Source organism: Hyla sarda, chromosome 4, assembly GCF_029499605.1.
Source record: "Hyla sarda isolate aHylSar1 chromosome 4, aHylSar1.hap1, whole genome shotgun sequence".
NCBI lineage: Eukaryota > Metazoa > Chordata > Amphibia > Anura > Hylidae > Hyla > Hyla sarda.
In genome coordinates, this window is record NC_079192.1 from 238,289,818 (window position 1) to 238,305,201 (window position 15,384).

The following is a 15,384-nucleotide window of genomic DNA, read 5'->3' on the forward strand; positions in this document are numbered from 1 at the left end:
GAACATAGCCTTAGGCACAGTCATTATTCAGCAGCATAGTGTCCTGGAATTCTAAATGGGGAGATTGATGATAACATGTGTAGAAGAGGAGTGTTGCAGCGACCAGACCAGAGCAACCGATCAGATTGCTTTTTCAATTTTTTGCAGGTCTCAACACAGTTTTAAAAAATTTAAGAAGAAATTGGATTGGTTGCCATGGAAAACTGAACCATGCTTCCACTACACATGTTTTCAGAATTTTCCTGAGACTAAATTGCATCGTGCGCATTGCGTAAATTTATATGCTTTCTTAGAATCAGCTGCAAAAGTGAAATTGGAGCACTGAAATATAGAAAACCAAAACAAACAAAAAAATTGCATCAGACATCTACAAGGATAACAAAAATGACCCAAAAAAAATAAAAATTAGGGATCACTGGGATTAAACTGCATTATTTTAGAATTTTATATATTATTAGATTAGGAACAAAGGGATGTCCAGCGCAGGTAAGTGGCAACGGAATGCTTTATTGCGGTACTTCAGCACATAGGTGACAACGAAACAGGTGACGCGTTTCGGCCCTGGAGTTTGGCCTTAGTCATTATTAGATCAGATTACCCTTCAGATTAAAGATAACATGTCATGTGAAATGTAAACTGCACTCTGTCGCATTATACATTCCAAAAAATTTATAAAAGGCTTCCTACTAACTATTTAAATTGGATTTCTGACAGGTCTGACAGTTTGGTGTATATTTTGTTGATGAAACTTTTTTGAGACTTTCCCATAAAAGTCTCAATTGATAAATTCCTGACCACTGCATTTTATCCTCTATTGTAGACCACTATACTGTTTCTGCGGAGAAGGGCTCTAACTCCTTGGGGACGAAGGGCATACCTATACGGCCTCAGCCCACTCCCTTTCTATAACGTGGGGCCACTGGCTAATAGCGCGCGGCACTGATCACGGTGCCATGCGCTATTAACCCTTTAGACACGGCGTTCATAGTTGAACGCCACATCTAAAGTGAAAGAAATAACACTGCCGGTTAGCTCAGGGAGCTGTTCGGGATCGCCGCGATTTCATCCCGAACAGCTGTAAAGACAGCAGGAGGATCCCTACCTTCCTCCATGCTGTCCAATCGCCGAATGACTGCTGAGTGCCTGAAATCCAGGCATGAGCAGTCAAGCAGCAGAATCATTGATCAATGATTTCCTATGAGAAGATCAGTGTGTGCAGTGTTATAGCCCCCTATGGGAGCTTATAACATTGTGAAAAAAAAAATTGAATAAAGATAATTTAGCCCCTTCCCCTTTTCCCAATAAAAAAAAACTGTAAATAAAACTAAAAATAAACATATGTGGTATCGCTGTTTGGGGAAATGTCCGAATTATAAAAACTGATCAAAAAGTCCAATCAATACATAAATGGTACCGCTAAAAATGTCAGATCCAAGCGCAAAAAAAAGGGCCCTCATACTGCCGCATACGCTGAAAAAAAAAAAAGTTATAGGGGTCAGAAGATGACAATTTTAAACGTATACATTTTCCTGCATGTAGTTATGATTTTTTCCAGAAGTACGACAAAATCAAACCTATATAAGTAGGGTATCATTTTAATCGTATGGACCTACAGAATAAAGATAAGGTGTCATTTTTACCGAAGAATGTACTGCGTAAAAACGGAAGCCCCCAAAATTGACAAAATGGCATTTTTTTCTTCAATTTTGTTGCACAATAATTTTTTTCTGTTTCGCCGTGGATTTTTGGGTAAAATGACTGATGTCATTACAAGGTAGAATTGGTAGCGCAAAAAATAAGCCATCACATGGATTTTTAGCTGCAAAATTGAAAGGATTATGATTTTTAAAAGGTAAGGAGCAAAAAACAAAAGTGCGAAAACTGAAAAACCCTCCGTCCCCAAGGGGCTAAAGCAAAAGTCTCGCAAAATTCTCTACTAAATAGACTGAGACTTTCTGAGAGACAAATATAGACCATCTAAACTAATCTAAACAGTTTGATAAATATCCCACACTAGGTTTAAAGGGGTGTGTTATGGTAAGAGAATTTCTATAGCTAATGTAACTTATATTATGCGCCTATGGAAATTTTTTTTTGCTACATGTCTATTTCTCATGTATTTAAAGGGGTTGTGTGCTGCCCTGCCTTTCGGAGCTCCGCTCGCAGCGTCTGGAAGTTCATTACTCCGAACGCTTTGTGCGGGCTTCTGTGTTCGTGGCCACCCCCTCGTGATGTGACGCCCGGCCCCTCGTGATGTCACGCCCGCCCCCTCAACCAAAGTCTATGGGAAGGGGGCGTGACAGCGGTCGCGCCCCCTTCCCATAGACTTTGGTTGAGGGGGTGGGCGGGTGTGACGTCACAAGGGGGCAGCCGCGAACACGGAAGCCCGCACACAGCGTTCGGAGTAATGAACTTCCAGACGCGGCGAGCAGAGCTCCGAAAGGCAGGGCAGCGCACAACCCCTTTAATTGATGAATGCATCAGTAATAGCATGTATGATTTAATGTGTGTTATGTGTATATCTGTTTTATATATGTATATTATAATGAAATAAGATAAATTCTACTTTCTGTAGGTCAAATAAAACTTCTGCTGCTAAGGTCTTTGCTGAAAATGGTAAGTAAGACAAATCCGAGATGGAAATAAAGAAAATAAAAAAGATAAAAAGGAAGTTAATCTCTATGCAAAATTCCAGACATTATAAATAAGTGAAACAAAAAATCTTTATTGCTGGAGATGCACCACAAAATCCCAGCATTTCAGCCACCCTTTTGGCTCTGTAGTAATTTCCTCTAACAACAGTCACTATTGTGAATGTTACAGAAGCAACATATTTCCTTACTTTATACATTGTGAAATTCTGTATATTTGTAAATTGTTTGGACAATGTCTGCTATAGATTTCCTGATTTTGATTTATGGTCTTTGATTGTCTCAAAATTGCAACTTCATGATGAATTACTTACTTCAACGTCCCCTCTAATACATGACATCTTAAAACTTCTATCACCTCCTTCATAGGCATCTCACATTTTTACCTGCTTCTGTTTGATATTTAACTTCTCAATCTTACCTCTTTATGTATCTGACCACAATTTGCTTATATCTTCTCCCTCTTCTCTTCAACTGCCCTCCCAAGTCCACAAACTGGCCTACCCTTATACAAGCTTTACACTCACACACTCAATGGCTCTCTTCTACCATTTTCTATTGTATCGCCATTTCTCGACACAGACACAGCCACTGTTTTCTGTAACATTACTTTTTCGGCTCCCAACACAAGAACTTGACAAATCAATAGGCAAACCAATTGGATAAATAAATTGAGGCCAATTTCCAGAGTTGCTGGAAGAAAGACCATGCCATAAAAGACTTTCAAGCAAACATTTCTTATCTTCAAGTCTGTGCCCACTTCTACTAAACAGGACTACTCCATTACTGCTATATATTCTCTTTCCTACAACCCCAAACAAGTATTTAACACTTTAACACCATACTCTGTCTATTGATGCAACCCCCACATGTATCATCTCAACTGAGGACTTTGCCACATACGTCATGAGATTGAAAACCTTTCCTGTTCTTTCATAACCTACTTCTCCATCATTACTGATGAAAAGCTTTCATCACCTGCACACTAGGCATAGTCCCATCCCACCTCAACTCTAACCTCACCACTAAGTTTATCCCAGGCCTAAGGGTATATTCACATGGCAGAATTTCCGCACATCTGCACCAATTCCACGCCCACATTAATTTGGGTGGTTTCTGGCCTGTGCAGATTTTGTGTGGAATCGGTGCAGATTTGTGCGGAATCTGTGTGGAATCCGCATGCTAAGACTCTAAAGTGTGTATTGGAGTGCGGAATCCCACTAAAGTCTATTGGGCTTTAATTTGATGCGGAATCGGCATGCGGAATCCGTGTGGAATTCTGCAGAACAGGGTTAGGGTATATTCATACGACAGAATGCAGAAATTCTGTCATATGAATATACCCTAACCTTGTTCTTCACCCCTTCAATAACTACTGATATCTTCCCTCCTTCTTTTAAACCATTACTTCCATCGTTAAGAAGCTATCCTCCAACCTGTCCTCTTTTTCCTGCTACCATCCCATCGTACTACTACAATTTGCCTCAAAACTCATGTATACCTCAAATTATTCTCTAACCTTTAATCTGGCTGATGTTTTGACCAGCAGCAATTTAGCTTCCAGCCCCAGCACTCTATGGAAACCATTGAAACCAAAGTCACTAATGATATACTATCATGACATTGCTCCTCCTTCTTGACACATCCTCTGCCTTTCCTTTTCATCACACATAGACTATTTTCTCTTTCTATATCACCAGCTTTCTAAAACTTACTGGTATCACTCTTTTGTCCGCTGGTGCAGTCTTCTTCCTGCTTTTGGGGTCTGACATGTCACACTGCCACTCAGCTAATCGCTTAGGGATGTCCCACCTCTGCCAGTAATAGGCTGAGACACATAGTGATGAATTAGGCCCGGCTCCAGTTTTCTTCCTGGTGCCTAGGCCTGATACATGACAATGCTGCTCAGCCTATCACTGGCTGAGGTTAGGCATTACTGCACCCGGGAATTAGCTGAGCGGCAGTGTCATGTTTCAGATCCCAGAAGCAGGAAGAAGACCGACCAGAGCACAAGGACAGTGATACCATCTGCACTGGGGGAGTGGTGGGAGATTAGTCAAGGTTTATTTTTTTAAATGCAGCAGCTCGGCATTATGGGAGAATAGAGTCATTTTGGTTTTTTGATAGCCTACCTTCTACTCTGTAGGGAAAATGTCACGTTATTTAACAAATAAAGGTGAAATGAGAAATAGTTATCCTTAGCTATGTACAAATGACTACATTGTATGCTTGATTTAAATAAAAATGAGTGTTTTCTTTGCTGAAAAACAAAGGTCAGTGACATTCTCCGTAGCTATAGCTACAGTTATCGCCTTTTTTCATAGAATTCTAAATAATGTATCATTGTCTCTAAGGGCATCAGAACGCTTTAATGAGAAGGACACATATGTTTGAAACATGCTTCAGAGCATTCTAAGCCAGGATTTGCCAGAATAGAAATTCAGTAAATTAGACTACTAGCAAACTAAATAAATAGCCAAAGTTCAGCTACATGTATTATTTGCTGGTGCTTTTAAGTCATATAATGCTTAATAGCTGTATGTCATCATCTGAATTGCCTTCAAGGGGTTATCCAGCATGTTGTTAAGACTCGTATTCTGCTTGGGGTGAGAAAAAAAATAGAAAAAAACTATGCTAATCTAACCCAGCCCCCCCGTTCAGCTTGGTCTGGACCCCTCATCTTCTGTCTTTCTCATGATCCTGAAGAGAGCGCTTGGTGCACCACCTGCCGGCTCAGCCAATTACTGGGCACAGCGGTGTCCTATCTCAGCCAGTGATTGTCTCGCATAGCGCATGATTCCTTCACAGTTTTGACTATATTTAACGGTTGCACTCCATTTTGGAAATATTATTTTAGGACATTGCATTACAATTATTCCCCAATTACACCGTACTGTAGTTACCAGAATAATACCAGCAATAATGATTAAATCTACATGGCTTTGGTAAAATTAATTTCCTGGCAGCCCCCCACAATGGCAGTTTTTTTCTGTATTCACAGAATACAGACATGGCAGCACCTGGATTTGACACTTTACACCCCATGCAACTGACTGATTTCTGTTTCACATACAGTGGGGCAAAAAAATATTTAGTCACCCACCAATTGTACAAGTTCTCCCACTTAAAAAGACGAGAGGCCTGTAATTTTCATCATAGGTATACCTCAACTATGAGAGACATAATGAGAAAAAAATACATAAAATCACATTTTTAAAGAATTTATTTGCAAAGTATGGTGGAAAATAAGTATTTGGTCAATAACAAAAGTTCAACTCAATACTTTGTTATATACCCTTTGTTGGCAATGACAGAGGTCAAATGTTTTCTGTAAGTTTTCACACACACTGTTGCTGGTATTTTTGCCCATAACTCCATGCAGATCTCCTCTAGAGCAGTGATATTTTAGGGCTGTCGCTGGGCAACACGGACTTTCAACTGCCCCCCAAAGGTTTTCTATGGGTTGAGATCTGGAGACTGGCTAAGCCACTCTAGGACCTTGAAATGCTTCTTATCAAGCCACTCCTTTATTGCCTGGGCAGTGTGTTTACTATCATTGTCATGCTGAAAGACCCAGCCACGTTTCATCTTCAATGCCCTTGCTGATGGAAGGAGGTTTTCACTCAAAATCTCACGATACATGGCCCTATTCATTCATTCCTTTATACAGACCAGTCATTCTGGTCCCTTTGCTGAAAAACAGCCCCAAAGCATAATGTTTCCACCCCCCATGCTCACAGTAGGTATGGGGTTCTTTGGATGCAACTCAGCTATTTTTTCTCCTCCAAACACGACAAGTTGAGTTTTTACTAAGAAGTTCTACTTTGGTTTCATCTGACCATATGATATTCTCCCATTTCTCTTCTGGATCATCCAAATGCTCTCTAACAAACTTCAGACGGGCCCGGACATGTACTGGCTTAAGCAAGGGGACACGTCTAGCAATGCTTGATTAGTCGCTGGCAGCATAGTGTGTTACTGATGGTAGCCTGTGTTACTTTGGTCCCAGCTGTCTGCAGGTCATTCACTAGATCCCCCTGTGTGGTTCTGGGATTTTTGCTCACCGTTCTTCTGATAATTTGCACACTACTGGGTGAGACCTTGCATGGAGCCCCAGATCGACTGAGAATATCAGTGATGTTGTATGTCTTCCATTTACTAATACTTGCTCCCACAGTTGATTTTTTCACACCAAGCTGCTTGCCAATTGCAGATTCAGTCTTCCCAGCCTGGTGCAGGTCTACAATTTTGTTTCTGTTGTCCTTCGACAGCTCTTTGGTCTTGGCCATAGTGGAGTTTGGAGTGTGACTGTTTGAGGTTGTGGACAGGTGTCATTTATACTGATAACAAGTTCAAACAGGTGCCATTAATACAGGTAACAAGTGGAGGACAGAGGAGACTCTTAAAGAAGTTACAGGTCTGTGAGAGCCAGAAATCTTGCTTGTTTGTAGGTGACCAAATACTTATTTTCCACCATGATTTGCAAATAAATTCTTTAAGAATCAGACAGTGTGATTTTATGGATTTTTTTCTCATTATGTCTCTCATAGTTGAGGTATACCTATGATGAAAATTACAGGCCTCTCTCATCTTTTTAAGTGGGAGAACTTGCACAATTGGTGGGTGACTAAATACTTTTTGGCCCCACTGTATTTGACAAGAGAAAATACCCACCTATAAATTTAACAGGAATCCCTCAATTACTTTATTCTTATGAATAATAGCACCGGAAATATTATAAATGTCATCCATGTATCAGTTCATGAGGCCCAAAGGCCCCCCCAGCTTCAAATAAGACACCGGTATTATAAATGACATAATAGGTGGGGCCCTGTTACAGTTTTACAATTGGGCCCAGGAGCCATCTGGCATCCAGTCAACTGCTCAGTGCCATGTTCTACACAATGAACAGTATAGTAGTCCCGGAAAACCCCTTTAATTATTATTTGGGCTAACTATTGTTACTAATTATTATTACATTCACAAACAAAACAAAATTATTTTCCACATATTTTCTGCAGAGCCATGCTTTAAAAAGTCTTTGCTGCATAGTTTATTTAGAACTGACCTCATATAACACTATTATCTCTTTTAACTTACAGATAAACACATCGGGAGGATCACGCATGAACTAAAGAAAAGAGGATTTCACTTTACTGCAATCTACACAGGAATGAAGCCATCCAAAGTAAGGAAAAGGCTAATATCTATTAAAATCCTTTTAATGTAATATATTAATATACCATACATGTATTGGCTGCTTATTAGAAGAATATTCTTGCTCTTGTGGGCAGCCAATAAAGAGATAATTTGGCATTTGTGAGATGATTGTTTGATATATTAGTAATGTTTTGCATTACATTGGGACATCAGACAGCTCATTACAGATTAACAGTATCAATAGTATCCGAAATGAGTGTTTATATATGGATTTGTATTATTACTATAGTACTAATATACTACTATAATACTATAGGGGAAAAAACAATGATATGCAATTTGAGAAGTTAGCATAAGCAATGACATAAGTATGTGTGTAGTAATCCAGAGTAAGTGTTAGATATAGATGTTAGCATATTTCCGTAATTAAATAAGTATTGTAAAACAAATTGATGTGTAGGCTTTTTACTCTCCTTAGATTCTTGATCAAATCTATTAGGGTTCCATATTAGCAGAGTGCAACATGTCCCATGCAATATTATCTCCCATGCAACCATTCATTTTACCTTACGGAGACAGGTATTTAAATGGCTACACAGGATTAAACACAACAAATGCAGGTGCCTGACCGAAAGGTGAATTACCATTTGCATTATATCAATCCATTTATATGCTAGGTTGACTTGAAAACATATCTCTTATCCACAGGACAGGGAATAAGTGCCTGATCGCAGTAGGTCCCATTGATCAGAATGGTGCAACCCTGTGCACGGAGCAGGGTCGACATGCCCCATTCATGCATTCCCTATGGGAGCACCAGAGATGCTAGAAAGTTGTACTCAGCTTTTTCCGGTGCTCCCATGAGAATGCTCTTCGGGCACAGGGAGACACTTTTTCCCTATTCTGTGAATAGGAGATGGGTTTTCTGGTTATCCCCTTTAATTCAGCAAAACAATGTAACCTGTTCACCTTCTTTTCTACCTTTTCTACCTAACTTTGTTACTAAGGCTTCATTCACACCACATTTTTGTATCTGTTTCACTGTTTAATTTTGCTGAGAATGCAAAAAAAATAATGTATATCAATGGGAAACGAATGGCATACAGCAGAATCTGTTTATAGTATCCATTAACAAAAATGTTTTTTTTGTTAAAAAAAAAAAGAACAAGAAAAAACACATACGTGTCAAATGGAAACAAAATTGAGGTGTGAACACAGCCTAAATAGCATTATGGCCTAAATTTATCAAGAACTCATAACAAAAACTGGAGTGATTTGCATATAGTGTAAGTAACCAATCACAGCTAAACTTCCCTAGCTAAAAGAAATCCGTTAAAATGAAAGTTGAGCTAGCTTCTATGGGCAAATCACACCAGCTTTTATCTATGACAGAATGATAAATCTCTTTTTTGTTGTACAAACTATGTTAAATACAAAAAATAAGTAAAGAGCATGTTGTTTCTATACCTAAAGCAAACCCCCAGTTGTTTGGCCTACTATACACAAAACCGAGGAAGACTTTGCACTAAGTATAATATAGTGATCAGCCCAGGGTTTGGCTGATCCAGTCTGGTTCTAACCAGCCACTTTATTGCTACTGTTTGTAAAAGATTGTTAGGGAAACAGTGTTTCAGAATTCTATACGTAAATAACTGAAGTAGAACACGTCAACTGCTTTATACTACCATTTATATAATCATTAAACACATTTGCTGAACATAGTAATATATTAGCCTTGTGTCTCATATAAAGATTATTAAACAGCATACAGCTCCCACTTCTTACCAACAGTAATGTTCTTAAAGCGGTCTTTCCAGGTTGTCAATTAATTCTTATTTATACCTTAAAGCTTGACCATATTTGTTTAATAGAGCTTATTGTTGACCTATACTTTTTCAGTTCAGTCATTAAAGGGTTAGTCCAGGGAAATGAACATTTTACACATTTTCCCCTATCCACAGGATAGGAGACAAGTGTCTGGTTGTAGAGGGTCTGACCCCTGGTACCCCTGTGATCTCCTGTACAGGAACCCGGCTTGTGCTTACTCAGCGCATTCCTGCCCCCACCTCCCTGGACGAACACAAGTGACGGTCCGTTCAGCCAATCACTAGCCGCAGCAGTGTCCCTCCCGCCTTTGTAATACACACTACAATACAAAATGCGCTTGACAAAGGTTTATACCTAGGTTGAAAAGTTGCATAGTATGCCATGATGGAATAGATTTCATATTTGCTTTAAAATCCACCAGCTGAGTGTTGTTACTTTTTATGGGACTATAATTCCCTAGTGACTTTATTCTGTTTAGTTTTGTTTTAAATTAAAATAAAAGTATTTAACAAAAAACGAAAACTGCAGCAAATCTGCACAGTGGGAGCTTGGTGCCTGAATTTATTCTTCATTGTGGGTTGTGCACATTTATCTGTATCTTCAGGTAAGGTGTCATATACATGTAATGAGGTTGCACAATATGTTTTCCAAAATTAGTTTACATACTCCAATACCCCAATCAAGTAAAACATTCACAGTTTTGGATAAACAGCATTGTTAAAACCTTAAACTGTCTGACAGTGTTCATCCCCTGAAAATGCTATTTGCTTTGGCAATCATTGCTCAGACATTGTTCAGCATTTCCTTCTAGTTTTTAAGTGTCAAAGTTCAACCTCCTAAAATAAATACAAACTTCTAGAACGACTTGTACCCTTACATAATGTGTTAATATCAATAGTAAACAATTGTGTAGTAAGCCTGACACTTCACATGATACACCTTTGATATTCCCCAGGGTCATGATTATTAGTATAGGCGATTGCAGGAACAGGATGTTCTATGAGGAAAGTTACCAGAAAGATTATAGTAAATCTGCTAAGAAGTTTAAGAATCTTAATAAAATATTTTAATTAGATTAATGAAATAGACTGTGGATATATAAAGGACACTAAAGGTCTGTTACGTATTTCCTATGTGTTATGCATCTGAATACAATCAGTCAGCAGCTATTTCAGGCAATACTACAGGAGATACTATTACTATTATCTGCCCAGTGATTGCCACTTCATCTGACACAGTGCTGAGATACTTCAGAAAAAACCCTCACAGTTATCATTCTAAATTATTTTTCTATATTCATTTTAGATTTCCTTCACGTAACTTCTCATGACACTTCCTGATTATATAAGCTTCTTGCTAACCACTCTGAAATACTGTTCTAATATGATTTGATGTAAGATAGATGCCATTTATAATGTCATAGCCCACTGGTATTAGAGCCTCTTCCAAAGCAAATATATGTCCCTAGCCTCACAACCTTCCACTACACTCTTTGAAGTATTTCCATATCTTTGTCAGATAAATAACTTTATTTCATTGCAATATTAGTTATAGATATTATCAATAGACCTTTAGAGTTACCTTAAAAAAAAAAAAAAAAAATATATATATATATATATATATCGATTTCACAAAAGTGTCACTTTTTCTCTGTTAGTTACTTAAAAACTTAAAGGCAACCTGTCAACACTTCTATGCTGCCTGGACCGCGACTCTTCGAGGTGGTCACAGCTCAGCCTGGGATATATGTCCCTGCCATTAAAGGAGTTCTGTGGTGAAACATAATGTATCCCCTATTATATGTCCTTGCTATTAAAGGAGTTCTGTGGTGAAACATAACGTATCCCCTATTATATGTCCCTGCTATTAAATAAGTTCTGTGGTGAAACATAACGTATCCCCTATTATATGTCCCTGCTATTAAATGAGTTCTTTGGTATGACGTGGTATTGCTGGGGAGGAGCTTGGCCTAAGATGGCGTAGGAGGCCGACGCTGCTTCCTGACCTGCTGACCCGCTGAGCTACTGACCCGCTGAGCTACTGATCCCGGGTTCCTATGCCTCACTGATGACTGTGATTCTGCGCCTTTGAATCCTGGCATCCTACCCCCCTGCTGTACCTGCCGCTCTCCCTGCACTCGCTCGAAGGACTTACCATCTTGTCTCCTGTTGGCGCATCGGTGGTGTGCATCCTGGCTGGAAGGAGCCCCCTAGGCTGTGGCTCTAGAGGAGACGGGCGCTGCATCTGTTGTCTGCCACTCTCTGGTCTTGTGGCGTGCGTAACCTAGCGTGCTCGGAGGAGTCAGAGGATGCACGCAGTGGTGGGGGGCGCAGCTCCACTCCCGGTCCACTTGCAGTGGTCCTGGGGCCACAGGAACGTGAGGAACGGCATTCTTCCTGGAGGCTGGTGACCGAGACCCGGTGGCTGTAAACAGTGGCAAAGTATTGCCGAAGGTATCGGTTTTTCCCCTGGAATGTGACAGACGCCGTACTTGTCAGGGTGAGTGGAGCTATACCTTATCTACACAAAGTACTGTACCTGCTATAATTCTATTTTCTGGACTAAGTGTAAAAGGGCCTATAATATAACCTGCAGGGGGAGGATGAAGCTACAAGCATGGCAGCAGCTGCAGCTAAGAGACGTGCCAAAGCCCTAGCAAAGGCACTGGCTATACAGGAGGCTGTTGTCGCAGAAACATCATTGGGAGGTGCAGAGGAATATATGGAGGACCTGGTTATTGAGAGCAGTGAACCCTCTTTGTCATTAAGAGAATTGCAAGGTCCCTCCAGGATATGTACTGGAAATAATATGTCAGTGAGGGAGACGGAACCTCTGCAACAGGTGGCTCATAACACTAACTCTGCTGATTTAATGTATACATTCGCTTCGTATATAGAGAGTAATGATGCAGTGCATACTATATCCTCCTCTATTAAAATGGGCCATGGTCACCGAAGCACTCAAGACAAAGAACCAACCCTAAGAGATATTTTTTCCGCAATAACTGGTCTCTCTACACAAATGGGTCATATACAACAGGATATATCTATATTAAGGAATGAATTTCAAAAAATTTATCTGAGAGTTACAAATGCAGAGGAAAGAATATCAATTTTGGAAGATAAATTAGGACTCTATAGCAAGCAAACTGCCAATAACACTAAAGAAATAAATGCCCTATATTCTAAGATAGATGATCTGGAGAACCGATCTAGACGAACAATATTCGGTTTGTGGGATTCCCCGAGAAGGCCAAAACGTGGTTGAATTTATAGAAAGATGGGTTATAAAGCAATTCGGGCAGGAATCCCTATCATTAAAACCTGCTATAGAACGGGCACACAGGGTTCCATTTGGAGTACCATCCTCAGGACGGCCCCCTCGCTCCATAATTGCTCAGTTTTTGCATACCAAGAATAAGGAGACTATAATGCGCAAGGCAAGGGACTTTCGAGATTTGCAATTTAATGGTGTGCGCATTTCTATGTTCTCTCATTACTCAATGGAGGTCCAAAAAAAAACTACCACTCACATATGCTATGCTATACCCAGCGCGACTAAGAGTGAGGGCCATGGATGATACTTTTTTTTTTTTTTAAATGCTGAGGCAGTATCTGATTGGCTTGATATTAATGAGGACCGCATTAAGCAATATAAACCTAGGGTCTAGATGACTTGCTTATTAAGTTACTAGAGTGGTATGGTTTGAGGCGGAGGCCCCCAGAATTTACAGAATATTTTTTTTTTCATTTTGTCGCACAATGATTGTATAGTTGTATAGTTTTGGCGACTCGCTTACTTTGTCTTTATATGGTTGCCATGATATATAAATTTCTGAGTCAGGGAGATATGATCTGGTTAAATATATTAGCTGGGATCAGGGGTGGCGGGTCAGAGGTGGAAGCATAGGCTTCTTATGGGTGTCTATAAAGGGTCAGGTATAGGTTTAGCAAATAGCATATGCAGAGGGTGAGGCAGCTGGGCATATACTAGCCAATGTGGTTAAAGCACAAGACCCCCACACAGCATATTTCTCTTATAGTGGATAAAGGAGGTAACGAGCTGAGGGATAATTCAGAAATTCTAAAAGTGTTTGTGGAATTCTACTCACGCTTATATCAATCGAGGGGTATACTTCCCTGGGGATATGCGGGAATTCCTTAAACAAATTAGACTCCCACAACTTTCAAGGGAGGATTTTGAATCCTTGGAGGCAGAACTAATGATAGGAGAGCTAGAGCAGGCACTTAATACATTTTCTAATAACAAATCACCTGGTATTGTTGGACTCCCAGCAGAATTATATAAGAAGTATGGGGATGTCTTACTGCCAGAACTTTTGGATCTCTTCAATCGATCTTTGGATGATGGATCACTCCCCGCATCAATGCGAGAGGCGATTATTGTTGTAATATTGAAAAAAGGTAAAGATCCGACAAACCCATCATCTTATAGACCGATATCTTTACTGACGAGTGACGTGAAGATTTTGGCCAAGGTTCTGGCATTGAGACTAAACAAAATAATTGCTAAATTGATCAACCCTGACCAAACGGGTTTTATCCCCACTAGATCGACATCAATAAATATCAGACGTTTACAGGTTCCTCCGGACTCCCCCCAATGACAGGGCCATATTAGCTTTGGATGCGCAAAAAGCTTTTGATTCGGTGGAATGGCCCTGTCTCTGGGCGACTCTGGAGGCTATGGGATTTGGCCCAAGGTTTATAGCTTGGATACAACTGCTTTATAAGGATCCAATAGCGCGTGTTAGAGTAAATGGACAGACTTCTCAGAGTTTTCCATTGCATCGTGGAACAAGACAGGGCTGCCCTCTGTCCCCGTTGTTGTTCGCGATTGTAATGGTGCCAAAGATCACTCATAGATGGGCATACGGCACTGAGGACGTGGGAGGATCTCTACAGTTTACTGGGAAAACGCTGCTGAAAGTACTATGGTGCTCTGGCTTATAGACAAGTGTTCATGGTAATCCAACATACAAGGTAATAGAAATAAAGCCGGCACTAACAGTTCTTCTCAGATTTCTTGCTTTATTGTGCTTCACATAAATTCAGGGGTAGGGAACAGACATAGGGGGGTTACATAGGCGACAAAAGCTCAGTTTCGTGCTATGGATGCACTTCCTTCGGCCCTAACTTCTAGACTAACAGTACACTGTTAAATACCAGGTAAGCCAACCTGTTCTCCAATCACCTTTGCTCTCACCTTGACACGTGACTATGACGTTAAATCTCTGTGAAAGAGAGGGGGGGGTAGTGTTGTGATTAAAAACAAGCAGATAGTTCTGTCCTATCATTGAGGCTAAGTACACTTGTCGCGTTAGTCTTTATTATCCATTCTGTTTCTATTTTTAATAATTTCCTGTCTAGCCTTTCTCCTTTTTGAACAGTTACTCTCTCCAGTCCTGCAAATTTTAAAATATCAGGATTGTTATTATGCGTTTCCCTTATGTGGGACATAAGTCTTGCAGCTCCTGGTTTACCCGTACGTATAGCGTACAGATGTTCTCTTATTCTCACCCTGAGCTGCCGGCTTGTCTGCCCCACGTAATAAAAGCTGCACGGACAGAACAGGGCGTAAACCACTTGGTCCGTCTTGCAGGTTATTAGGTCTTGGACTATATGTGACACTGCTCCCAGCCGTAGATGTTTAGCTTCCATATTGTATTTGCAAAAATTGCAATTTTTGCATTTTTTATTACCTTTAGGTACGGTGTCTCCTAACC

General features: G+C 40.1%; 1 protein-coding gene across 2 annotated transcripts in view; it reads left to right on the forward strand.

Annotated features, from left to right (window-relative positions):
- Positions 1 to 15,384, forward strand: part of LOC130366977 (V-type proton ATPase subunit S1-like) — a 116,307-nt gene that overhangs the window by 62,737 nt on the left and 38,186 nt on the right. For both annotated transcript variants that reach the window (XM_056569364.1, XM_056569363.1), the window contains exons 6-7: positions 2,576 to 2,616; positions 7,754 to 7,839. In XM_056569364.1, the coding sequence (XP_056425339.1) occupies positions 2,576 to 2,616; positions 7,754 to 7,839 (127 nt within the window). The remainder of the gene's footprint in view (positions 1 to 2,575; positions 2,617 to 7,753; positions 7,840 to 15,384) is intronic.